The sequence below is a fragment of the Besnoitia besnoiti genome, chromosome VII (genome assembly GCF_002563875.1).
Source record: "Besnoitia besnoiti strain Bb-Ger1 chromosome VII, whole genome shotgun sequence".
In the NCBI taxonomy this organism is placed as follows: domain Eukaryota; phylum Apicomplexa; class Conoidasida; order Eucoccidiorida; family Sarcocystidae; genus Besnoitia; species Besnoitia besnoiti.
This window is the reverse complement of record NC_042362.1, coordinates 1954616-1980681: the sequence shown is the minus strand read 5'-3', so window position 1 is coordinate 1980681 and position 26066 is coordinate 1954616. Positions and strand designations below refer to the sequence as shown.

General features: G+C 57.2%; 4 protein-coding genes across 4 annotated transcripts; 1 reads left to right on the top strand and 3 right to left on the bottom strand.

Moving 5' to 3' along the window:
* Positions 1-2242: 2242 nt before the first annotated feature.
* On the top strand, positions 2243-5018 carry BESB_078820 (putative myosin regulatory light chain; the record flags this gene model as incomplete). The annotated part of the gene is made up of 6 exons (XM_029366244.1): positions 2243-2298; positions 2678-2732; positions 3007-3073; positions 3651-3797; positions 4235-4484; positions 4970-5018. The coding sequence occupies 6 exons, from the start codon at positions 2243-2245 to the stop codon at positions 5016-5018; spliced, it is 624 nt and encodes a 207-aa protein (XP_029217675.1).
* Positions 5019-6896: 1878 nt separating this feature from the next.
* Positions 6897-14976, bottom strand: BESB_078810 (uncharacterized protein; the record flags this gene model as incomplete). Its single annotated transcript, XM_029366243.1, has 11 exons — positions 6897-7039; positions 7239-8652; positions 8844-9090; positions 9461-9603; positions 10207-10366; positions 10833-10990; positions 11635-11760; positions 12375-12651; positions 13047-13223; positions 13644-14476; positions 14671-14976. 11 exons carry the CDS (start codon positions 14974-14976, stop codon positions 6897-6899), a joined length of 3984 nt encoding a protein of 1327 aa, XP_029217674.1.
* Positions 14977-15961: 985 nt separating this feature from the next.
* Positions 15962-18122, bottom strand: BESB_078800 (uncharacterized protein; the record flags this gene model as incomplete). Its single annotated transcript, XM_029366242.1, has 3 exons — positions 15962-16666; positions 17673-17743; positions 17861-18122. The coding sequence occupies 3 exons, from the start codon at positions 18120-18122 to the stop codon at positions 15962-15964; spliced, it is 1038 nt and encodes a 345-aa protein (XP_029217673.1).
* Positions 18123-20650: 2528 nt separating this feature from the next.
* Positions 20651-25088, bottom strand: BESB_078790 (tRNA nucleotidyltransferase/poly(A) polymerase family protein; the record flags this gene model as incomplete). Its single annotated transcript, XM_029366241.1, has 5 exons — positions 20651-20734; positions 21198-21260; positions 21489-23292; positions 23692-23806; positions 24464-25088. 5 exons carry the CDS (start codon positions 25086-25088, stop codon positions 20651-20653), a joined length of 2691 nt encoding a protein of 896 aa, XP_029217672.1.
* Between the last annotated feature and the right edge of the window lie 978 nt (positions 25089-26066).

Sequence of the window (26066 nt, the reverse complement as noted above, 5' to 3'; positions counted from 1 at the left end):
TAAAGGTCCCGTAACCGCTTCGGCGCAAACGGCTTTCTGCATGTGGCAGCACCGAACAGAGGTAATTCAATATGTATTCGCAGGGGTGCCGCGAACGGTGAATTTGGAGCACTGAATACTCGAATGTGATGTGACACCATTTTTTACGGAAAAAGTTCCACGCCAATCTCTAACGTTGTCTGGTGCCAGGCAGGGGCCGGCTCATCCCTTAATAACGGATCCGATGCAGCCTTGTCTACTCTTACCACTAACTGCAACTGATGAGAGTAGGCAGATGCTTGGTGACTGCTTCGCCTTCGGGAGCCTGCTGGCATTGCTTCTTCAAGACTATGTCACAGTCTGTCACTCCGTAGGGGAACCGAATGACCGGGGTGGGATACAGGCTGGCGCGCCGCTGAGGCCGTGCCGCTGCAAATCGCTCTAGTCTTCGTCACGAACATCGATGAAAGAGGTGTGATACGTATCTGGTGTATTGTGAGCGAAGCATGAGGGCATCACAGGTGAGCGTATCGTCGTTCAGGGCTCTCCGCTTCTCGGGTGGAATTCGAGCTGCGTGTCGCATGCCTTGTGAAATTATTATGCCGTACGGTTCCGCTCTGACAGGATTCTGAAGCATGAATTCTGAATGTCACAGAGGCTGCACTCACCTGATGAACCACCGAATTAACTACTTATTAACCTATGAAGTTCAATCTGCCAATCGGCCTGGGAGTGGTCAGCTTACATTTCACTCCTTAGCATGCTTGGTGAGCGGCTCTCACTGGCACTCTCAGGCCGGAGTAACTGTTGTAGTACAGTGACATTTCCCGACGCTTAACGACCTCCTTAAAGCAATAGGATACGGGGTTTTCAATGTCTCAATGCTCTGTCGAGACAATCGATTCCTGGCGACGGGATCCTTGGTGGCGTGTGGTTTGTGTTTCGGTTACCGGCCGTGGTACACCGGCAGGTTTTCGGGAGTTTTCCGCCACTACTCGAGACTGATGGATCTTCTGCGTGAAAACTGTCTTCTTGGATGTCTGGATCGCACAAGCAGGCTGCGACCCCGTCGATGTAGTAGTGTCTTGGCGGCATGTAAGCATGCGCCTCTTTCCCTGATACAACAACAGCGGCTAGCTGCGCGCACCACGCTTGCCGGAACAAAGCGAGATACTGAGAGGGCGGATTCCCAGAGAATCGTTCGACGGATCGATGCATGAACAACTCTTGAGCAAAGGCCAACTGCTTAATGTCCGCTACCTTCATGGACTAGTGGAAATCTGTGTCCTCACTTCGTAGTTTCGCGTGTGGCATTGCCGGCGTTGTTTAGAGCTCCGGGGACGTCGGAGTTGTCTGGTGCCCAGAATTTAAGCTCTCTTGTTGCACAGCTGTATTTGTGAGACACTCGTGCATGTGCTCTTTTGTCTGGCGCCTTTCTGGCCGTTTTCTCGAACTCCACTCCGGTTTCTCCCTTTTCCCTTCCGCATCCCGGCGCGCAAGACACCGGCACCTCACGCGCCCTGTACCCCCACCGAGAGCTAATCAACTTGATCGCGGTGGGTTTTTCAAAGAAAATTTCATAGGGTACGAGTCACCGGTAAAGCGTGCTCCGTCAGTTTTGCCGAACTATGGCATTTTCACTTGCTTCCGTGGCATTCACCCTCGTCTGGCCCTGCCCAGTCTCTCCGGATAGTACAGACAGCTATCTGTCCACTCTAGCTCATCGTCCTTTCAATGCTTCGCCACTCTTGAAGACGTCTGAGAACTCACTGACGAGCTGCGATGCTGGGTGCAGTTTCGGAGGATCGCACTCACTAAGCGAAGAACGCGCAGGCGGCAGCGCCACTGTCAGTTCGGTTGCCACCCGTAGGCGACTCCGGTGGCCGTGCGTCTCCCCTTTGACTTTATTAACAACCCCTTCAATTTATTCATCGAACGGATTCATCTGCTGAAGCCTTCCAGCGTGACACTTTTGGCTTGAACCGCTGCCTCGAAGACTTGAGTGCCGAAGCCCGAAAACCCCGTTCTGCTGTGTGCGCCTCCTACCCTCCCTCCCACGACTTTTCTTTTCCCGAGTTCATCTTGGTTTTTCCGGACTTCCTTATCGATATCGCGACCTCCTTCTGTTGCAGCCCTGCCTCATCGACACAGGACGATTGATGCCTTGTCATGCCCTGTGTTTATAGGCGGACACCCTCTAGTATCCGCAGGACGGGGGAACCTGCAACATTTTGAGAACGTGCAACGGTTTTTTGGAGTCACAATGAGTAACCTCGTTCGCCCAATCAAGCTCCAGGAGCAACACCTTCGTCTGATCTAGTAAGAACCAGCATCTTTCTCTTGCAGTCCGAGCTTCTGAGTGCTTTTTTCCTCATGCTCCCAAGGCTCGAGCCGTGCAGCAACCCTGAGTTTCGACAAAGCGTCGCCTCCCCTTTCCTGTCAGGCTTGCCTTTTCTGGTCGTTCTCTTCCTTGTGCCCTGCAAACACGCAGCTTCTGTGTTCCCTTTCCTCCGGTTTGTCGTTTAGCATTTCACGGAGAATGCGCAATTTTCACTCGTGTATGCACCCTCTTTCTCCTCTAAGTTTCCCATCGTTCAAGAGCCGCTTGCCTTCTGTAGTCCTTCCTGCTTGTTTTCGTGGATTTCCCCCTTTTCTTCTGGTCATCGCCTTCCGGTATGCCCCGCTCTTTGGCTTGCAGCGAAGACTTCCGCCTGCTTGATGAGGACAGAGATGGCTACATTGACCAGATTCAGGTGCGTGGATTACTGGCTCGTTCTGTCCGAATCGTGAGACGCGGAGTTTCTCTGTGTTTTTGTCTTGCTCGATTCAAGTTGCTTCTCAAACCGTCTAGTCGCCCAGGGGAACAGTGCTGCCGCGCGTGACGCCTCTCCGCGCAAATATGGTGGCCTCCCATGTAACACATTCGTGTACGCGCTTGCGAGGTGCTAAGGCGCAGTTGCTGCCTCTACGACGCCGATCTGGGAGTCTCCGTGGCATGGTTTGTTCTGTCTCCTGCGGTCTCCGCAGTACGCGACACTCGTACGAGCTCTCGGCCAAACAGTCTCGGATGTGGAGATTGAGCGAACATGGAGAAGTGAGGAAGTTGACTCTGTCGTGCCAGACGTTGACCTCACGCATGAAATGTCCACCTGACGGCCTCGCAGTGGGCGTCTGCGCCATGGAGTATAGTCAGAAGGACGCTACACAACGTTCATGTTGCAGCTCAAGCATGTGGGCTGCGAGGGGAGTCGGGGGGAGGGGGGGGGGGGGGCGGGGGATCACAGGACGCCTGCAACCGCACGAAGACGCAGCTGGATATCGTTCAGGCGCATATATTTGGGCGTTACAGGGATCCCCAGAGTTCGCCAACATGCGCATCCATATGCATATCATCCATTTAGGGTTTATTAGCAATTGAGTAATGATGTGTCAATCATGTCTTCGCCTATGCAGGCGGACATCCACGGCGATGCTGGTGGTTTTCTAGCGATGTTAGGTGCAGACCAAGTTGAGCTGTCGCAGGAGAGCTCTGTCCGTTTTGGGCGTTCGTTTTTCTCACGACTGTGGTGCTGGTATGTCTATCCATTTTCGCGTTCCGGCGTAGTGCCGTTGTTCGTGGTCTGCGTCTGCCTGGTCGAGCGTGCTGGCTTTAACGTGCTTTTTTTCTGCAGTTGCGCTCGAAGAGCAGCAGAAAGCCGACGAAGAAGCCAAGGCTGAATTTGCGAGGGCGGCCGCGGCGATGAAAAAGGAGGGACCAGAGAACACATTGGGTCTCCCCAGGAAAGCTGCGCCTCCGCCGCCCTCGAGTGGTCCTCAGAGTACGTCTCGTCCTGCTACTTTGAGTTTAAATCGATTTTCAAAACATGTCGTCGCTCGGCGTTTTGCACTGCCCCAGTTCCGCGCGCATCACGTGTTGCTTTTCTCGTTTTATCGGGGTGCTGGACTCTCTCAGTTGTTAGTTCGTCTCCTCGCCTCGCCGCGTTTCGTAAATGGCCCTGCATCCGGTGTCTTACAGAGGTGTGGAAGGCTTCCATGCATGCTTCGGAGGCGAACAGCCAGGCCGGTGTCTCTGTGTGCCTCACTGTTGAAGTATATTGTTCTGATGGATGCATTTCAAGGACTAGGAGAGTAACGTTGCGCAGCTGAGCTCGCGAGTGCTAGGATCCACTCTGAGGCAGTCTCTGTCCCCGCTCCCGTACTCCTTTTCTTTTGACGCAAACTGGGGTTGGGTGCCACCGCTTTTCTCTGTTTCCAGACACCGTGAGTTTTCCCGTTTTCACCAAAGTGTTCGCCGAGAACTACATCCCCGCGGAGTCTGAAAAGACTCTGCTTCAAGCTTTTCAGCTCTTCGACCCCTCCAACTCTGGGAAACTCTCCATGCAGCAGCTGCAGGCGATTGTGATGCAGCGCGGCGAGCCGCTGACGGCTGCGGAGTTCGATGAGTTTGTGCTTCTCGCTGGCCTTGACAGCCAAAAGAAATTCGATTACGCACAGCTCTCAAAGAGGTGAGGGAAGAGACGTTTGCGAAGCGAAAGAGAGCGACGTGGGAGGGCACCAGCGAAAGAAGGAAAATCGGCACAGCGGTGCAGATAGAAGCAACGTCTTGTGCAGTACACTGCTGAGGAGGGGGACTTCGGTTAGACACAGAACCGCGGACCCGTTCAGCGACTGTTCGCAACCAGTTGCCAGCAGAAAAAGGGTTAGATATCGAATCGTAGATACATATATTTCTACTCGTTCCAGTCTATCGGGTGCCGTGTCTGCCGTCTTGTCTCCCGCGTCCTGCAGTCGCTTGGGAGATTGAGATGCGGCTCTCGAGGCGGTGTGTCCCAATTTTCTGTGGGTGTGGCAGTGTTACTTCCTCGCCTCGCTTCCCTCCATTTCTCTTCACTGCTCGCTTTCCCTCAGTCGTGGTTGACGAGTTCTGCTTTTGCTTCTCTGTTCCAGTTCACGCGGACATATGTGACTTTGCGTTTCACCGCGTCTGCAGGCTTCTGAAGGGCCCCGCCGGTATTGCGACTATCAACTCGACTAACTAATGAGGGAGGCAGAAAATGCAAAGCTGGAGGAGAAGGGCGACGAGTGGGCGAGCCGCGAGGCAACACGGATTTAGCAACAGAGGTGAACCAATTGCAAGCGGCTCAATTCTGGAAAATCAATTCAAATATCTTCCGCCGCTCTTCTTTTGGCGCCCCTGTCCTTGAGGGCGTTCACTCTGGCTCTCATCGTGCGTACGACCTGAGCCAGGGTATACTGTCAAATCGAAGATACTGGAGGTCTCGGTATTTTTTTTCATTGGTTTGGCTTTCTTTTTAATGTTCCCTTTCTGCGGTGCGTATTGTTGAGTTTTCACTGCATCGTTTTCTGCGGCCACTGTGGAGTCGTGTATTTTCTGTCACGCAAATTCGTGCTCGTCTCTTGAAGTTTTCGTGTCTTCAAACGAATGCTATTATATTCAATTTGTGAGAAGCGGGCTGAGTACCTCGGAGACCCTGGTTCGACTTGTAAATAAATTCATCAACAAATCTCAAGGGGCTCCCACTATTTAGAAGCCTTTCTGCGTCGTTGGAAAATCAGTGCTCTACACGTGTGGGACAGGGTTCGATCTTAGTCTCCACGAAGAGTTGAGAAAGCAGTTCAAAAGCCGATCGGTATATGCTGATGTGACAGAGTGGGCGCTGTCGCTTCGGAAATGTACCACTCACCAGCAACTTTCCTCGCGGTGGCAAGCGCACAGAAGCAAGAGAGAATGGACAAAGCCATAAGGGCTCCACTGTGTTGGTTAGCCGCCGAAGGAAACACCAGAAGCGATAACCGAAGCAGTATTCGCAGATTGAGGGGATAGGAAAAAAACTGATTTGCAGTGTGTTGACCAAAAGCGTAGAACGCGTCAAGAGAGTGGAGCGGCTGACAGGCTTTTGAGCGAGGACGACCCAGAGGACAACGGCGATTTTCCCGTCCCTTCATGCGGCTCCGGCGCGCCTGCCGAGACTCATGAAGAAAGCATCAAAGACATGCCGAACAAACTGCGTTCTAGCTTGTACTGAGAACTCTGCGCTTGCAAAGCAAGAAAAAAGAAGTCCATATATGGAACAGCCGGTTTCTGTGTGGACACCGCGGGTGCACCTACTTCGCTGCATCCCATCCTCGAGATCTGTGAGCCTGCGGAGCACACGTTTTGAGCCGCTCTGAGTCATTCGCTGATATGTGCGAGGGTCTATCGAGCTGTTCATATGCATGTCTCTAGGCAGAAGCGAAAAATGTAGGGTTGATGCTTTGTCGAACCTGTATCAGCGGCGACAGGCAGCGCGGCAGAGGAAGGACCTCCGCTAAAGCCTCCAAGACACCCGCTGGTCGGAGCCGCAGGCTCCCTGACCGATAATGCGAGCGGGAAGGAGAAAACAGTCAGCACACGAAACCGCAGAACAGGCGCGGAAGCTGCGAATGCAGACTGGAGCCGCTTTGGCGCAGCGGAAAGTGAACCCCAAACCCGACAGCGGAGACGCCAAATAGGCACTAAGTCGGGCAATGGAAAGGACTGGCGGACGAAACGACAGACACCAAGGCTCGAGAAAGACGGCTAAGGCACAGCTCAGGGTCAGAGAACGACATAGCGGTGCCTGGAACGAGAAGAGACAATTGACAGAAGCGATTTGTCAAGCTGATTCTACATGTGTTGTCTCTTTTCTCCTGGCGCGCCCGCTCGTCTGACGAGTAGCGGGTGGTGTGTGGCCTAAAAGTGTGTGGAACCGCAAACTTCTTTACTGCTTCACATTTCGATCGTAAATTATTTTCTCCTCCTACGCTGCCTCGCGGAGTTCCCTTCGCCTGCAATGCCATTCTTGGCTTAGCACACCGTCAGCGTTTTTCAGGATGATCGCCAGGCAGTAACGCTGGCAGTCCCCACGCGCTCGCACCTACCACTGCTGCTCAAAAATCTCTTCCAGACACCTCATGTAGCCGCGTCGACTTTCGACGCGCGCACTGAGTACTTGCTGGCGCGCGGCGAGGGCCTGAGAGGCGTCCGCGAGCTCCCCGAACTCGCGGGAGTCGAACAACCCTGCAGCGCGGAAACACAGGAAGGCGAAATGTAGCACTTCTCCAAGAAAGGGCGTAGAAGAACTTGCACTGCTCAGCAAAGCAAAACAATCCTGTGGCGCCGCATGTGGTTTCAGAGACAGACACGGGGCTAGAGGCAGACGAGAATGCTCCAAGCGCCTAAATGGACACGAGATATCTGCCCGGTTTTCCGCGCTCACCTCCTTGCGTCTGGTCGTTGCACTCAAGGATTCGCATGGCTTGTCGCTCCTCCCTCGCGCGCGCGGCGGACACGCCTCTCTGAGCCCTACTTTCAATTCCGCCTTCGTGCTCGCTCTCTGCGTCTCTGCTTCTGCGGAACTGGTTTTCTTCTTCTATGTCTCCACTGTCCGCTCTACCTGCACTGAGGCCCCCTACTGCCATCTCTCCCTCTGCGCGCCCGTCTGCCGCATAGTCTTCTCGCGCGGCTTCTTCCTCCACTGCGCGCCAGAGCCCGAAAGCGCCTTCGGGGCGTTCCCAGCCTCCTCGTTGCCACCGACCGTTTGTCTCGCCTTCCGGCTCACTGTCGTTTATTCGTCCCGAGGCGCACGGCGTCGCCAGCCTCGGTTGCTTCAGTCTGGCGGTTGCGCACTCAAGCCTGGAGAGCAAGCTCCTCTCAGAACTCGCCGCGGGCTGCGCAGCTCTTCCCTCCCTCTCGCGCGCACCAGGCGACGACGACAGGCGCCTACCGACTCCCGCCGCATGCTGGTCAGCGAGGCCTCGGTGCCCTTCGTCCCCTAAACAGAATGAACGCCTTCGCGCCCGAGCGCTTGGCGCGGCGCGCCCGCGCTCGGGCTCATCGGCGCCGCGAGCCGCGTGCTGCGCTCGGGGATGGAAGCTTAGGCGCAGCGCGCTGTTTGAGGGGCTAAGCGCGAAGAAGGGCGCCACAGACGAGACGCGCGAAGGACAGGAAGACGGAAACCCTGAGTCCGCCGCACTGGGAGCGAGCGAGCCGCCCTGGCTCGTTGGGGCCTGGGCGGTGGAAACAGCAGAGCTGCGAGCACTCACGCTCGACCGCGTGCGCAGAAACGCCTGCAGGATGACTGGCGGGAGAATCGTTGACTCGTCCGGGGAGGCCGGCGCGGCGCGGCGATACAGAGCCAGCGATGGAGGCTCCTGAGCGTTGGCGAAGGCAACGGGCGGGCGACCCACAGCGCGAAGTCCCGCGATGTCGCCTGAACTACGCAGTATGTCGGGCTCCAACGAGGCCGTGCCGACCCCCGCAGAGGCGCTGTGAGCGCCCGACTCAGGAAACAAAGCCGACAGAGGAAACGAAGGCTGGGCGGCGCATCGGGGCGAGAGAGAGGCTGACGAGAAGGAAGCAGACTGCGAGCGGAGAGGGGGACGAGCTGCCGCGGTTTTAGCGCACAGCGTCAAGTTGACAGAGCGCGAATGGTGGAGGGCGAGCGGGTCGGCGCTAGTCACTCTACCAGGGCAGGCCGGATAGGACGGAGGCAGTGGGACCGGCGGCACGGCAGCTGGCGCCGCAGGCGCGAGCAGCCGCGATTCGAGGCGAAGCAGATCGAGCTGCTCCTTCTGAAGCGACCTCGATAGGGCCTGAAGCTGCTGAAGCTTCTCTTCGCAACTGCGCTTCTCCTGGGGGAACGCCGAAGCAAGCACGGAAGGGGACGCGGCAGATATGAATTGAACAGCAGGGTTCAGGCGCGGCTGAGGACGCGGTTGGCTACTCCTGATTCGCGCGCTCATCTGTGGACGTGCAGCGGTAGACTCGCGGCGCACAGCTGCGCATGAAGACTCTCAGAGAAACCAGGCAGCGCGCTCCTTACCTGCTCGGCCTCTCGCGCGCGGAGTTCTGCCTGAGCCCGTGCCTCGGTCGCCTCCGCATGGCGTTTCGAGATCTCCGCCTCTCTATCTTCGACTTCGCGGAGAAGCGCCTGCGTCTTCCGGCCCTCCTCGTCCATTTCGCGTTGTCTCCGCTGCACATCTGCCTGGAGCAGAGCGAGCTGCTGCTGACTCCTTCGCAGCTCAAGCTTCTCCTCCTCGAGCGCGTCGAACTCGCGCAGTGCGCGCCGGCTGGTTGGGAGGCGGACGAACGAGCGCAAGGAGTGAACATGTCCAAGTCAGCGTAGCTACACATCGTGGCGGCTGTTCATAGGCGAATCAACTGGCAGTCCCGTATTTATATATATATATATATGTTGTATATATATGTATATTGTATGTATCTGTGTATGCACAACACCGCGCACCCGGCGGCCAGCAGCAGTGCATGCTGTGTCGTCCCTCCCTGCTTGCATACCCGTGTGTATACGCATGTATATGTATATATATGTATATGGGTACCTCTTGGCTGCACGCAGTCTATATTCCATGCAGTTGGGACGCAGACGATTGGCTCGGCTCTAACGGGGCGAAACGAGGCGCGACGGACGACAGTGCGTACCGCTCTTCAAACACCTCGCCTTCGACTTCTCGCAGTCTGGCCGCTGCCCTCGCGCGCGTCTCTTCTACTCCCCTCGCCGCGGCGTCGACGGCCCGTCTCTCGTTCTCGACGCGGCGCTGGGCGATCTCCAGTCTCTGCTCCCTCTGAGGAATTCACAGAAGAGAAATCCGAAGACTCCAGCATGTCTAGACTACACTGGAAGCTCGGTCGATCCGCCGGCGATGCGTTCTGCGAAGATGTGAAAACCGAGGCAGAGCTGCCTGTCGTTGCTTCCGGCTCGTCAAGCGGAGTAAGGCCCCCGCCAACGACTCCTCCGGCAGTGAGCGACGACACGCGAAGCAGAACTGAGGTTCCCTGAGGCGCTATGGGTTTCGCGCCTTGTCACTTGCTTCAGAAGGCTGGCTCCACCAAGTCACGGAGGACAACATAATTCCTCGAAAAAATGAAGGCAACAGGAGACGTGCGCCTGCTCAAAGGATAGACGCACGCATATATATATATATATATATATATATATATATATATATATATATATGTATATATTGAAGAGAAGCAAGCGACTTTCACGTAGCACCTGCAGGAAGATGATGCTAGTGGAGACGCGGAAAGGGCTCAACGCGCAGAAAGCGTACCCTATACCCTGCAGGAGCCTTGGAGCACGAAGGAGGAAACAGGGAGGCACCGAGAGCCCGGGAGTTATACAAGACACCAGACGCACAGTCACGCACGGACAGCAAGTATCTCACTTCCTTCAACTCGAACTCTTTCGCGTGAAGCCTCGACACCAACTCGCGCTTTTCATCCGCAATCGTCGCCTTGAGCTCCTCCAGCGATTTCCGCTGATCCTCTTCGGCGGTGCTGAGTGTCTGCTGCAGCTGCCGCAACGCTTCGCGCTCCGCGTCGAGTCTAAAAACAGAAAACCAGTGAACTCGTTGCGGGAGTACAAGAGAGAAAGCGCAGCAGCTGAGACCGACAGAAATCGAAGAAAACAGAGGAACGGCGCAGCGACTCCGAGGCGTTTGCGGCACCCGTAAACCGCTCGCTTGTGGAGTTCGTGGTTTCATTCGTCTCACGATGATGCGTCAACCCGCAGCTGTGTGTGACAGTCCCAAAGTCCTAAAGGAAACCTCTAAGCCTGCACCGACGTCTCGGGCGTAATGTGCCCATACGGCACTGAATATATATTCCAAAATCTGTGTGAAAGCGCACGATCGATCGGGGACTCTGAAGGCGCGCATAAAGTCGAGCATGGATCAGGCGTGTCGAGCCTGACTACCGCAGCAGGTCACGGCATATATGCCGGCCTCTTTTTGAACAATTCTTGTTATTGGTTCGCCATCGCCTTCGAGGTCTACACGCGTCCGCGACTCACCTGTCTCGCTCGCGCCGGCGCCGTTCTTCGCTAGCTCTCTGCTGTCTCTGGAAGTCGCCCAAGAGAGCGACGAGGGCGCCGTGCTGGTCGGCGGTCTGTTTCTGCTGCCTCTTCAACTCCTCCTGCATCGTCTTCAAAGTGGCCTCACGCTCCGCTATCTGCTCGCGGAGCGAAACGAATCGCGTAACCGAGGCCCCCAGACTCGAGGCTAGACAACCCCAGAAGACGTGCGCGCAAAGCATGTGCGTGCGTGTCCAGAGGGGGAGGAAGAGATGCATGTGGCTTCGTGTAAGTTTTCTGCCCTTTTTCAAGACACAGAGACTCCGTTACTCATCAAGACCTGCGTTCAATTTGGCGACGGTTGGCGACGGCGACGAGAGAGTGGTACACGGATGCAGAGCGTGATTCTCGCCTGAGCGGCATCAGTTGGGTAACGATGTGCAGGAGACGAGTGTCGAGTCGTGCATTAGGAATCCTCTCTCCTGGAGAGTAGGCCGAGTTTCGAACCTCTAGATCAATCTGGTTAACCAAGAATCGCTCTAAGTGCTTTCGCTTTCTTGTGTATCGTCACTCACATGTCTCAAGATATGTATAACTCCCGTTATAGTTGTCTAACTACAAGCTTGATGCCGTTAATACCCATCTGTTGATGCTTGTTGATGCTTGCTGAGTTTCTTGTATCTAATTATCTCACTGCGTACTTGGGATCATGGTATTCAGTAGGTTAACGTTGAAACGTGTCCCCCGAGTATTCCGTACAGACTCGCATCAAGAAGGCGACTAACAAAGCGGACGCGAATACCTGAGAAGTTAGCTGCGACGGGTCGTGCGTGGAGTCTCGTCCCAGGCGCTCCGTCATCAGCTTGATCGTCTCCGCGGAAGACTCGACGTGACGAAGAAGAGAGCAAATGTCGTCCTGCGTGGCAACCTAAAGAGAGGAACCAAGTCACATCGCGCAAAAACCATCCTGAAACCCACAGGTGGATGCGAGACTTTTGAAAAAAAAACTCCCCCTCTTGGTCGTTTTCAGAGGTGTCTGTGTTGAGACGCGATCGAGATGATGGGTGATGCAGTGTCGTCTCCTTTTTTCTTTTTGTTCTGCTACGCCGTATTTCCTTCTGCTGTGAGTCATATCTTCCATCTTGCTCGTCGGGTCCTTCATTCCGTGTTTCAGTCCCCAATCTGTTTGGTATGCATGCGCCTCATCGGTCTCTCCGTTCATCGGGAAAGAAGGGAAGAAGGTCACTGAAGTTTGAAGCTTCTCGTCCCTCCTTCTTCCGTCGACTCATGACACTTTGCCTCCAGCCGATAACGCCCCCGTGCACGCCCTGCCTTCATTGGGCTTCAGATATGACGAAACCGTTGCCTCGTTGTCTCGTTCGCGTCACCCTGCACCTCTCTTCAGCGCTTCTGTCTGCCTCCCTGCCTGCGGTTGCTTCGCATTCGCCGCTTCGCCGCGTTTCGCGGCCTCGCCTCTCCCGGCGTTCTACGCAGCTCGAAAGGTCTGCGGCCCTACGCAGTGGAGTGTTCGCGCTCGCTCACCTGTTGCTTCTGTTTCGCAAGTTCTTCCTGCTGCGTCGCCTTCAAGGCTTCTACCTCCGCCCGTCTCTTTTTCTCGAGCTCCTTCACCTCCGCGATCCGCTTTTTGTCGGCGTCGCGCACCGCTGCCTCCACTGCTGCCTTCCGCTTTCCTTCTTCCTCGGTCAGCACAGCGGACAGCCGCTGTTCGGACTGCTTCCTCTCCTGCTCCCGTTCTTCGTCCAGAGCTTGCAGGACGGCAGCGACCCTCCGGCTTTCTTCTTCCTGGTGGCGCTCCAGCCTGGGTGCGCGCACGCGACTCTCACTGAACAGCTGCAGCGGCTGGGAAGCCAAGAGTCCAAACTCGACTTCTCAGCAAACGCCTCACGAGTGCGAGCACAAACCCGGCAACGAAGCGAAGGCACGCCGCCCACACACACAACAAAGGCAAGGCGAGCGCACGAAGAGGAGATCGGGGGAGAGCTAGAATGAGGACGGTGAACCCACGGGGGGAAATTGGAAAGCCGGCAAAGGGGCGGAGACCGATAGACGCGAATAAACTGTAGAACTACAGTTTTGCTGCCTTCAGCCTTGACCCTCGTCGCACGGCTGTGTGTTACGCAGCGTGTGCCTGCACTCGAAGCCCCACAAACGTGTACATCAACCGCCTATATGTGAACGTCCTTCGGGTCTCACCGAGTGACTTCGTCATGCAGACGACGATTCTGGATTTCGAGGCGGTTTTTTTCCGCTTCCCACTGCGCCCGCTCCGCGCCCAATACGCGCTTTCTCGCGGCTTCGCACGCGCGCAGTTCAGAGTGGAGGCGTTGTTGCAGAAGTTGAGCTTCGATGTGCAGTCTCCGGTTCTCCGCTCTGGAAGCAAGTGAATGCGGAGTAGGCGCCTTGGCGCGGCATGTACATAAGCCCGTGGAGGGTCGAGGAGAGGCGCAGACACAGATGAGAAGCTGGTGCTTCTACAGCCCGCCCTCCCCCTGACTGTATACGCCCTACGCGCCAGAAAGACACAAATATGAAGGGCATCTGTATCCGTGCTTGTAGATAAACCCTCGTGTCGACACACTTTGGCGCCCACACCGCCGCCTCAATATTACGACAAGACGCAAGCTGACCACGCCCTCCTGCAGTCCTCGTCTCCAGTCACTGCCACGCTGCTGCTTTGGGGTGTGGCGTCTGAGTATGTATGCAGGGAACTACGCACTCGCAGACGCTGTCGATTACGTGTCGGCGTGCACCCGCCCTCGCTTCCCGGCTTGTTTCGCTTCTCTGTCGGACCTCAGCTGTTCAATTTGCAAGTCCTTCGACGTCTCCCGTTCCTCCGCAGCTGCCGCGGCGTCGGCGGCTGCTGCGGCCGCGGCCTCTGCGGCGGCTGCGCCTCTGGCGGCCTCAGCGGCTGCCGCTGCAGCGACTGTCGCCTTTCCGCATTCGAGGTCGCTGCTCGGCCTTGAGTCTTGCCGGTTGAAGGCGCCTCTTCGATCGTTAGTCTCTCGCGGTCGAGCGGCACTGAGAGGCGGATCCAGAGATTCTGGGCGGTCAGGCTCCCCAATCAGACGACGCACGGAGTCATGAGCCGGCACGAAACGATCGCGAAAAGCGTCGCCCGCCTCTGAGGCGTGCCGGAGCGAAGCGGACAAGGTCGACGTGCGCGAGAGACGCGGGAAGGCGGATGCGCGTCGCGCCTGCACAAAGACTTCGCCTTCTTCTAACCGACGCCTGGGAGGCGGCACTGCCGCGAGGCTTGTGAGGCGTTGGCTGTCTCCGTGAGGGAGGCTACGCGCTTCCTCCTTGTCACCGGCACGCCGGTCCGAGCACGGTGCTTCGTCGCCCGCTTTGAGGCCATCCAGCAGCGACCGCGAGGCCCCCGCCGGCGAGCGCCCCTTTTCGGGGTTCTCAGGCGCCGCCGCCGCACGAAGCACGCCGCGCGCGTGAGTCTCCGTCGCTGCGGGCGGTCGCGGCGCAGCGGCCTCGCGCGATGTCTCCTGGACCGTGTTCGAGGGTGCGAAGCAACGCTGAGGAAGTCCGAGCGAGAGAAGCGCCTCGAGCTCCGAGTCGGCTTCCGCCAACGCGGAGGCGAGAGACGCATGCTGGGTGCTGTTGGCGCGGCTCGTCTGTAGAAGAGAAAAAATGCGAAAAAACCGACGCAGCGCGGCGCCAACATCAAACGCCTGAGAGGACTGAGCCCCCGAAAAACCGCTAGAGTTACAAAGGACAACCGCCTTGAAGAGAAGGCACGTCAAACTTCCACAAGCGAGGAAGGGGTGCGTCAGGTGTTTTGAGGATAACGGATCTCCGTGACGCTGACCCGTCTCCGCCTCAGAAGCGCAGCGGCGCTCGGAGATGCTCCAATTCGCACCGCCGCACGCGCAGAATCCACCACATTACGCGCCTCGCGCAGGCTCCTTTTCGTGGCCGCGTATGCAAGGAGGCGGGAGACCACACCTCTCGAGGGCTTCTCGAGAGCGAGATCAGGGTTTATGGTTTGCGGGAATAAGTACCTGTGGCCTGCGTGAAACACTCCGCGATGCCGACCGAGAAGTTGGCGGATCTTCTCCGTCGCGCCCGGTACGCGCTGAGGCGCTTGGAGAGGCGCGGACTCGCGACGAGTCATGCCGTTGGGACGGCTTCTTCAACAGGAGCACACCGCACGCCATTCAACATTGGCGCGAAGCCACATCTTCCCTGTGTGCCGCCGCGCTGCCGATCGTAGGGAATGCTGCGTGAACTGCCCGTATAATTCCTGTGTGGCGGGACTTCGTCAGACCTTCCTGCCGGCAGGATCAGGTAGAACGACGCCACTACGCGGGAATCTCACCGGTCCTTTCCGCCTCGAGCGGGCAGGAGAGCGGCGAGAGTCTTTCTGTCGCGACTCCTCAGACGTACTGTTGCGCGTAGGGCCTCACACGCATGCCGGTGAAGAGTTGCCACGAGGGAGCGCGGCCGGTTCAGGCGCGTGCAGTCGGCCCAGTTAAGGGCATGCAGTGCAGCGCCCACTCCTCCCGAAAGGCTCCCGCCGGAAAGGAACTCGCCAGAGTGCAAGGAATGTGAAAAAAGTCGAGGGTTGTGAACGAGAGGGGGCTTACCGGCGAGCGCCGCCGCGGCTCAACAGGGTTCGAACCTTGGAGCTGAGAGCGGGGCGTGTCTGTTCAGAAGGGAAACGCACGCGCATCAGAGGGGTGTACGGCGGAGAAAACGCGCTGCCGGTTACGCACAGAAGGCGGCATCCAATGAGGCGGCAGACCGCCACCATTTCCCGAAAACGGGGTGCCGTGGCGGCCGGGCTAGAGACAGCGGCCTCGTGATCTTTGGAACCCTCGCGGGGAAGCCGCGGGCTCCAAACAGCGGCCCACAACTCGCGGAGAATCTTTCAGGCTGCGCAAAACGCGAACGTAGGAAAACCTCTCCATGCATACTGCCAGCCGCCAGATGACGCACGGACACGCGTCGCGCAGAGCACAAGCAATCGCAGATGTCGAGTGTCGAAGCTTGAACACACATTCCTCTTCGAGATTCTGGCCTAGTCCCAATCGCAGGATGCATGCAAACTGGCAGTAACGACGGCTGCGCATAAAACGCACACCCCCTCCCGCGTTGAGTTAAGTACTTTTGGTGGAGTCGTTGGCAGCCTGAACCAGGCTTCGCGTCAAGAGAGGCGCGGCGCTCGTGGGCGGAGGAGTCCCCGTGGTGCATGCCGCGTTAGCTAAACGTTCAGACGGCGACAGGCGCTTGCTTCGCCCGTCTGGAAGCAAAGCGGTGAGGTCATCGTCTTGGAGCCCCTTGGCGGGTGTCAACTCCTGCGAGTCGCACGCGGAACGTGACGCCGGCAGGCGCTCGTGGTAGGCGACTGGAGTGGCTAAAGTGCCGGAGCAGTTGTCTGCCCGCGGCTGCGTAGATGAAGAAGTCGCCTTTGGGGTCAACGCCGCGACACCCCAGGTTTGCGACATCAGCGAGGCATCTCTTGGAGACTTCACTCCGCTTTCCACGTTGGCGAGGCGCGGCTGTGACGGGCTGAAACCCTGCGAGTCAGCCTTCGAGAGCCTCAGGCCGAGGGAGGCCGGAAGGGCGCCCGTTTGAGGACTCCGGGAAGCGTTTTCAGGCAAAGGCGTGCTGGCGGAGAGTCGCAGCGACACTGAACTCGACGAGTCATGTCCAAGCGAGGACGACAACTGCCCGGCAGAGGGGGAGCGGCGGGCAGTCATCAGCCCGGCGCACGACCGTGCGGGGGAGGAGGGTTTCTTCTCGGGAAAGGCTTCTGTCAGATCTTGGAGAAGCTCGTCGACGTCGCTTAGACCGAGGGCGAACTGATCATGACACCGCGAAAAGCAGAGGACTCGTGTCTGCCCGTTCACTTTTCCACGATCGAGCTTCATCGGCATTTCAAAAGCCACTCGCAGCCGCAATCTCTGATAGGATGAGATATGCTCTTTACTCTCTGCTTCAAAACTACGCAGACGCGAGCAGTGATGTGATTTCGACGAATTAGTTTCATCCAGAGTTCGCCCGAAGACACACCAGGGCGCTTGTGATAATTCTGTTGCAGCATGACGACTGTGGGATAGGCTTCCGCTCTCTCCGCTCTCTACAAAGTCCAGCCCGAACTCTGATAGCTTTTAAAGAGAAGCCACTGCCATGAATCGGCCTTAGGTGGAAGCGCTTAAATTTCTCAGCACTATCATCTTTCAGGAAACGGTTTGTGGGGGCGGCCACACAGCAATAGCCTCTTTCGTTGAATGCGGTCTCGCGCGCGTCAACGAATACTGTCGATTAAGCGGAAACGGCGGGCAAACCGTATCCTACATGATACCGAGTGAACGAGTTTCCTCAGCTCGCGTATTTGTATTTCGATCTGCCGACCGACGTCGGCAGACCCGACAGAGACGACAACGCGCCTCGTATCCGCGTGACTCCATTTTTCCCGTCTAACAGATATCGCTTGAGATGCCCCTTGGCAAAGATATACACTGTACCTTTCTTCCAGCCTCAGCGTCTCGCGCACTCCGACTACCGGCGGCCGACCCCGTTGCTCGGTTTGCTGGCAGCTACGCACAGTTCGATAGCAAGAGAGTGAAGCAGTCCGCACCCGAGTTGGGGAGCAGGACTCAAGTTGCTTTGTATCAGTCTTATACTGCGGTGTCCTGTCAACACTATGGAATTGCTCACTCCCTATGTTGACGAGATGGGCATCAGACACCCGCCGCGGTGATTTCGCTGGTTTTGATTTCAGTGCAGACTGTTTCAGCTTGGCACTCTATTTCGATAAGGGCGCGCTGACGTTCTTTGCCAAAATCCCACGCAGCGCAAACTTACTATGGTCGAAACGGGTGCGTCGCTCGGGGGGCGCGGCTTCATTGCTGCCGTCGACTGGCGAGCGGGCGCCCCTGAAAACAAGAGCGAACCGCGATGCCAGCCACCAACCGTCCACCCCGCCTGACGCTTCAAAATAAGACGCTATTGCCCCCAGCTGGCACCCAACTGGACTTGGCCCAACGGCTTACTTTCGGAAATAGAGTCATTGTCAAACTCGTGGTCGCCCGCTTGAGCCACTCCAGAGACTCCGCCAACCTGCCGCACACACATGTCGACACCTACGTGAGCGGGAGCGGGGGGATGGGCCGGCGAACGTTGTCGCGGCAGTGCCAGAGGAGGTTTACGAGCAGGTTCGCGGACGTACATGGGAGTGTGAGCTTCTCTGGTGCGACAGGGGTACCTCCAGACTTCAGTGAACCTGCACTTGCCAGTCTCTGCAGAGTTTTCCATCTTTACACCGCTCGCGAGAGACTCCGCAGCGAAGCGGATTCTCTAGTTCCCACTGGAGCGCAAGCTTCGAAACGTGTGTGGCCCCCAGTGCTTCACTTTAGGATGGAAGCTACTTGGGGAGCCACCTCTGGCTAGCCGCAGCCACAGTGAGGGTGACACAGCCTTCCACTCCTTCCTCGCGTGGACTGAATCTTAGCTGTTTCACATGCGGCGTCATCATTAGCGAGCAACTCGCTGTGCGCGCTTCGTCTTCTATCGATGTTGCCTCCACTCTCTCTGCAACTCCCGTCCCTACCGCAGAATCGGGAAGTTTCTACGACTCACCGCGGGAGAGGGACTTCCATCCGCAGAGATTCTGGCGCTACGTCGTCGAGTGCTGCCTGCTCGGCCAAGGCCGCTGAGAGGTCTGCTCGATGAAAGTAGAGTATCCAAGGCATCTCCTTCGGCAAAGATCTCTGAACGGCGCCGCCCGGTCTGATGCAGCACAGGAAGATTCTTGCGCACGCAACCTCATCCTCCTGGCGGTTTTTAAAATATTTTTAAAATCGCTGTTCACCGAAATCGAGTGGTGCAACTTGGCTCACCCATCTGCTGACCTCCAACCCCTGGGCTGAAGCTGACGGCGTCTGTTGAGCCTCCATCGAGGCTCTCTCTTCCCGGCCTTGTGGACCAGAATCAGCAGATTCGGTTGAGGTGCGTGGGAGCACAAGTCGCTAAGTTATTCTGGGGTGGGCTCGGGGCGTCTATGTGCTGCAGAGGACTTTACTCTAGACTTTATGGAGTTGCGTTACGATCAAGATCGGCCTGGTGTGGCGCGTGAAGCAGAAGCACACAGTATAGGGGTAGCAAGCTTGCGCCAGATACCGCACTGGCAGAGAACTCACCGTGGTATCACCCGTCGCTTCACGAGTCTCGTCGTTTCCCGCGTCCTCTCCACGAGGGCCGCAGTCCCAGACTGCCAGCCGTGGACTGGCTGGCATTCTGTAAAGCAATAAGGCAGTGGCGAAGATGTTTACCACCGGAGAGCTGGTCGCTCGCGAATTCCCCAGCGACTACCAGTAGAAGAATCATCGCCGGCGTGCGCGGGTTGCGTTCCTCCAACGCACACCCCAGCCTTTCCCTGTAGTAAAACCAGACTGAGCTGCACGTCCCGGCCCCGGGGCTTCACGTTTTGTTGAAATGCTATTTCCCCGGATATACGACGGGGTTTTACAGGCGAAATGCACACCCGTCGAAGGTGCATGCGCAGCCAAACAGCATGCTAGCGTCTTGACGGCGGCCCCCACAGCCTGGGGCTGCAGCTTTCCCGCACAAAGATGGCCTCTGAGGCCACGTACTCCGGGCGAATTCCGCACTTCAACACCCTAAGACGCGACGGAGTTCAGAGTGAGTTATGCACAAGAATGACAACGACTGAGCTCAGGTGTTTGCCTGAATGCAATGTACGCGGGCTTTCCGCCTTAGACCCACCCGGGCACGGTTGTCTTCAGGCTGAATGGTGAAGCGAAGACTAGTGTACGCAGTGTATGGGAAACACAGTCCGCCTGCGTGGAACCCGAGGCCGCGGCATATGAAGGGCTCAGTCTTGTCCTCCGGTTGGCCGTCTTTACCATTGCCACCACAAGAAAACTGAATGGCCATATATTCCGACACACTGGAGATATGCTACAAATGACGGTTTCACTGTGCCGCGTGAGCCACTGCAGCTCCCAGGCTGGGCATGAGGAACACTACAACAGTAAAAGAGTCAGTAGAGGGAGGTGGAGAGGAACGACACGATGACGCACAGAACATGTCGACCGCGGACAAAACAGTTTTTCCAACTAGACCATGACCCCGCCCCCCCTAAACACATTCACAGAAACGTGCTGCAGCATCCACGGGATCGCAAAAAGCAGCTACTTACAGAGACTTGCTGAAGTAGAGTACTGCTAGTGTAGTTTCCCAGGCCAAGTACAGAGTGTCGCGCGGCCTCAGTGTAATGTAAAAGCAGTGCTTCATCACGGTCCACCACGCCGTGTCCTGCAGTATTCTCTGCTGCGGAACCGCTTATGACACCCCAGCGGCTCAGATGCGTGATGCATCTTCGCCAGTAAGGCGGCATGCGCAGACTTCCTTTCTTACAAGACTGCCGAATGTGCGCGGGTCTTTGCAGTACCCACCCGCCCCCATGTGGCACAGCTGAGGAACTAAAACACCCGATGACTCGTCTTCGCGACAACATAGCGAGCACTGCATTTGTCTGTTGCTCAATTAAGGAAACTAAGTGGTAACGCTGCGAAAGGGCTTCCCACATCAGTGCTACTCAAACCGAGTCAACTTCAGATTCGGTGGGATCGCTCGCTGCCGGTTCTGTGTCGCGGCCTGATAGCGACCCGGGCACTGCAGCGTCGGAACGCCTTCGCAGTTGAACTATTTGGTGTGTACATTGTCCAGTCTGTGCTCGTGCGTAGTTCACGGCCGAACCTAACGAGACGAAAAGGCCGTTAGTGCCCGAATCCACTATCGAAAGTACTGCCTGTTGGCGCTCAAACGTAGGCGCTGTACTTGGTTAAGAGGTAAGCCTCGCACTCTTCCGCCGTTCCTGTTGGGTTGGCGAGCTGCCATCTGACCTGAAGGAAACGCATGTGAGGCAGGACAACAAAAACAGGGAAACAGATAGAAGTGCACGGCATCTAGTGACGCAGTCAGGCTTCTGATGCACACGCGCAGCAAGCTGATTGTCGCGGGAGCGCAAACTGTCAGTCCCATTCGTTTGGCAGACATTCAGCGACCCAGGTATACCGGGCTTTATGGAACCAGAGGCTTGCATATTTAAAAATATATACCTTGTTGCAAAGACATCTGTGAGTGCGCGGGAGGGCCTAGGCATCCAGCAGCAGGGCGATGAACTCAGTCTACAGCTGCTGCGCTAAAACGAGACAACGGATCTCATCCGCGCATGGGCTGTCCCTCGCAGTACAGCGGAAACACCCGACCAGGCGCTTAGGCGGCTGCTGTCTGAGTGTCTGAAAACGCACACACTTCTCGATTTTTTGCTCGTGTCGACTGTGTGTTTATTCCGAAGCAACTCACTTGGTCATCGAGGACTTCCTTGAACACAGGTCCCTTCGGGAGATTCTTCAGCAGCTGCTTCACCTGCAGATTGGAGGAGGCCGGAAACAGTTATACTGCAGGCGAAAGCGACTCACAGCCGCTGCACTTATCCACTGTTCGCCAACCCCAAGCACGGGTCGTTACAAACGTGTGAACCCAGTGCGACACCGCGGCAACGGCCGGAAGCGTCAGTGAGAAGAAGACATGCTGCGTCGCGGCGACGACTCCGCCAGAAGAAGAGTGGTCTGCGTCGTTCATTTGCTTCCTTACCTTGTGACCGTCGCAGAGGGGAGGCAGACGATGTGCGGTTGCAACGCCGAGGCTCTCGATCTGCTTCTTGAGCGCGACGAAGCGTTCAACGTCTGCGGGATCAATCGGCTGCTGTGCCCTCTCCACGGCCTCGGAGCTCTCCCTTTCTTCCCGCGCATCCTCGTCTTCGTCCGCATGCTCCACGCGAGAAACGAAACGCCGCGTTTTGCGGGCTTGGTCAATTGCGACCGCAAGCAGAAGCGCCTGCGGCCACAGATCGCCTCCAGCGTCTCTGACGAGGAGCCCCAGCTGCACTCTTTGGTCTCTCACCGCCTCGGCGTCGCCTTCCTGCTCCGCGGCCGCAGTTCGCTGGCCTCCCGAGAACTGCAGGAACAGACGCGCGCCGCGATTCAGATCCACAGCCCGCGCGCCGTCGCGCTTCGCCAGCTTCAGCCGCGAGACTGTCATGTGCAGGATAAGGTCTTCGGGTTTGCTCTTCTCGTTCAGACACGTGCGCTCGGCGAGCGGATAGAGGAACGCCGCGAGACTCAGAGCACGCAGCGAGTCGCGCCACTCCGCGACGGGGGGAGCTGAGGCTTTCTTCTCCCCGTTCCTGCCATTCTCACTCCCCCCGTTGACTCGGTTCTTCTCTTGCGCCGTCTCCTCTCCGTCGGATGCCGGCGAAAAGATTCCCCGCGCCACCTGCGCCGCGACTGAAGTCAGCGGCGACGACGCACCAGCTGCGGCCGCGAGGAGGGCGGCGAGAGCGACGATGCAGCGAAGTCCGTCCTGCCGCCAGCCCTTCAGAGCAGGGTCTTCCTGCGAGGGAATGAGAGTGTGTTGCTTCGCATTCTGCTTCTGCGTCTGCGCGGTCGCCTCTTGGCGTTTCCCGTTCGCGCGCGTGGCGCCGTCGTTTTCGCCGCTGGCCGCGAGAATCTGATCGGGGAGCGAAAAAACACTCTCGACGACTCGGAGCTTCGTGAGGAGGAGAAAACCTCTCGAGGCCGCTGCCGCAACTTGAGCGATTTGCCTCTGTTCCTTTCGTCTCTCCTGCTCGTTCTGCTCTCGCGCCTCCGCGCCCTCGGCCCCGCCGCGTGCCTCCTCCTCTCCGGCTCCGCCCGGCTCGCCGGCGCCCTCCTCGGGCCTCAGCGTGGCTGCGGCCTCTTCGCCCTCATCGTCGCGGCTTCCGCCGCTTTTCCGCCGCTTCTTGGATGACCGCAAGAGCTCTTTTTCCCCCCCGCGCACTCCGCTCTGCGCCGCGTGATCCTGCTCGCTGTGCTCGCCGCTTTCGGCATCGTCTTCGAGGGGACCAGCGCCGCCAGAAAGCATTTTCTTCAACTCGATGCCGAGGCGCTCGCGGGAGACTTTCTTCCGCAGGCCCTCACGAACGGCCTTGGTCTGCGCGCCAGCCACAACCTCGTCGTGGAGCTCGAGGCGGAGGAGAGCGGCGAGTCGCACGCCGCGGAGGACGCGCAGAGGGTCGTCGAGAAGCGTTACTTTCGCGTTTTCCAGCGGCGTCCGCAGCACGCGGCGCCGCAGGTCCTCCAAGCCTGTGCGCGTGAAGTTCTCCACGCGCTGCGTGTGCAGGTTGTAGAAAAGCGCGTTGAGCGTAAAGTCGCGGCGCAGAGCGTCTTCCTCCGGCGTGCCAAAGTCCACGCTCTCCGGAATACGCGAGTGTTCAGAGTATGCCTCCGTCCGCAGATGCACGAAGTCCACCTGGTGGCGACACAGACGGCACGTCGCCGTCTCGAGGTGCTTTGACTGATCCGGATTTGAAGCCACGACGCCTATCGCATGCGTCGGCAAGCCCTGCGCCCGCAGCCAACTGAAAAACGCGCAAAAAAGCCCACGCTGCGAAAGCACTCGTGCGTCAACTTCGTCGAGTGCATGCCAACTGTCAGCACGACGCGATATACAGCGGAGAGACGTGAAAAAGAGTCGCGAATAAGGCTCAGAGGGACGAAACCGGCTCTCAAAAACACGCACATACCCGGAGTATTCTGGCTGCTCCAACCCTCCCGCCCCCCCATCTTCTCCGTCTCTTTTTCGGCGCTTTCTCTCTTTGTGCGGGTGCGTGTTGTTGATGTCTCCAACATTTTGTGCGGGGACTGTATCTGCCTCTCTTTTATTCTCGCCATCCTACGCAGCGCCCACACCTCCGGCTCGTTTAAAAACGAGGGAGTCTCGCAAGACTTTGTTTGAGGTGAAGCTTTCGGTCGCCTACTTGTTCAGCTGCGTGGCGAACTCGACGCCGGTGCATTTGTCGATCGCGATATCGATGTCGTCGCAGCGCCGATTCATTAGCTTGTCACGAACCCAGCCGCCCGCAGCCCGCAGCACTGCGCGAAAGAACGACGAAACGAATACTCAGGGGATAGCACCCACGAAACAGCGAGACGACCGCACGAAATGCAGAAAAGCGGGGAAAATCCCGAGGAGAGATCGCGATCGCGGGCGAACGACAGAGGCGAAAAGGAGGAATCGCACCAGGAAGGCCACAAGAAACGGAAAGGGATCCTTTTTTTGGACCAGAACGTGAGACAACTAGAAAAAGAGCAGCACTTAAAAAAGGAAACAAGGTTCTAAGCCGTGGGACACTCAAAACGGAGAGGAAAGGCGATAGCGAGCACAAGAACGCTGAACGCGACGGGGCATGCAGTGCCAGTCAGACAACAACTCAAGTTACGCTCTGTTCTACACTTCCTAAATGAAAGTCCTAGGTTGGTATTACCTACTTCTTAGAGTTGAGGACCAGGCGAAAACAGCGCACGGAGAACGAGAAAAGAGGGCTCCAAATCAGACGAATCCAAGGAGTGCAACTAAAAACGCAACCGATAAAGGAGCGGTACGGAAGAATGTGTGATGAGAGTGAAGATGTGTTCGCAGCTTCGCGGCGCGCGACGCCGCAGGGAAGCGAGACCGTCACACGGTGCCAGACGCAGAAAGGAGCCTGCAGCGCGTAAAGCCGATGAATCGAACGGAAGCGACTTGCTCACCTATATTGAGTTTAAGGTCCTCTACACACTGGACGAGCATATCAAAGAGACGCTTCTCTTCGGGCTCCAACACCAGAGAAGGCCCTGTCTCCATTTCTCCAGCAGTATGTTCAGCCGCCATTGCGGAATACGTCGTGTGTCTCTGGGCTGCTGCGCCTTTATTCGCTCGGTAAGAATCTGTCGCGCCGCTGTCCTCCGCTGCCGCAGCCTCACAGTTTCGCGCGCTCTCTCCTCTGCGCGCGGCTGACAAGCTTGGAAGCTGTTTGCCGCCTGAGAGAGAAGAAAAGGAAGAAGATGGCGCAGCGGCGGAAGACTGCAAAGGAGAAGAAGAAGCAGTGAAGGAAAAAGAAGAAGAAAACGAACGACCACGGCAAGCGGTGAGGGACGCGCGCAGCGACACGGGAGAATAGGGGCGAGAAGCGGGAGCGTGACGCGTCGGGAGATAGAGGGGCGATAGAAAAGAAGGACGCGGACACGAAGACAGGAGTGAGAGTCCCGGAGAAGACCTCAGAAGAAGAGGCGAAGCGCAGTCGAAAGCTAGATGCATGCGTCGGCTCTCCGGCAGAGAGAAGAGGCCGAAAGGCGGTGAAGAGTCGTGGAGCTTCCTCCGCGCAGCGCACTTCATCGAAGTCCTTTCGGCTGCGAGAAAGCAACATGGAGGCAAAGAAGAAAACCCGACAGAGAACGAAGGAGAGGCCAGAAAGGAGGCTGCGAACGCGTGCGGATGCGAAGCGCACGATGCAGATGGCGGGAGAAATCGCGGAGAGGCTGAGGCGAAGGCGCACAGAGGTGAAGCAGAGAAGAGGAGAGAACAAGGGGAAGACAGAAAAGCGGAGACGGAAGAAAATAACAAAAACAGACTGGAAGAGCGAGACGAAATCGGCGTTCCCCTCCTGAGCTTCCTCGCCGCAGACACCGGAAATCGACGCATCGAGAAATCACATCGCAGGACTCTTCTCTGTCTGTTCATCTCCTCTCGATTCCTCTTGCGGCACGTTTCCAGGCCGACAGCTGTAGTCAAGTCTAGACTTCTATCGTTTTTTTTTTGCTCGAGTGTACAGTGGGAACGGCACAGGTCCTCTCAAAATACAAGCGAGATAACGAGAAAAAGCGGAGATTCTGCATGCATGCGTGAGAAAAAGCGCGACGTCCAGTTGTTCAGCTCACGAACACTCACGCGGCTTTGTCTTGTGTAAAAGATTCGTTTCTTTTTCTCGGTTTTCGTCTCCGTTCAACTTTGTTCTTATCCTTCGGAGCCAGGGTTCGTTTCTTCTCGAAATGCGCGCCTTCTGACCGGAGAGTGGAGAGTTGGCGTTCAGCGAAGCCTTCGCGCGTGCCGGCAACTCTTTTCTCCCCTCTTGTGTCGTTCGTTGATATCTCGAGCGGAGAGCTCCCTAGCTGGCGCCCTGCGTCGATGTGTCTTCTGTGTAAGTTCCCATGCTACCTCCTTCTCGAATGAGTTGCTGTTCGCCGCCAAATGCCTTCTTCCGCTTTGCCGAGCGTTTTATGTCCCACTTGCGCTGCTTCTTGCTCGCAGGCCGTTGCTGGAGGATCTCTTCAGCCCGATTCATTCCCCTCGCCGACTTTTTTCCCTCATTTCACT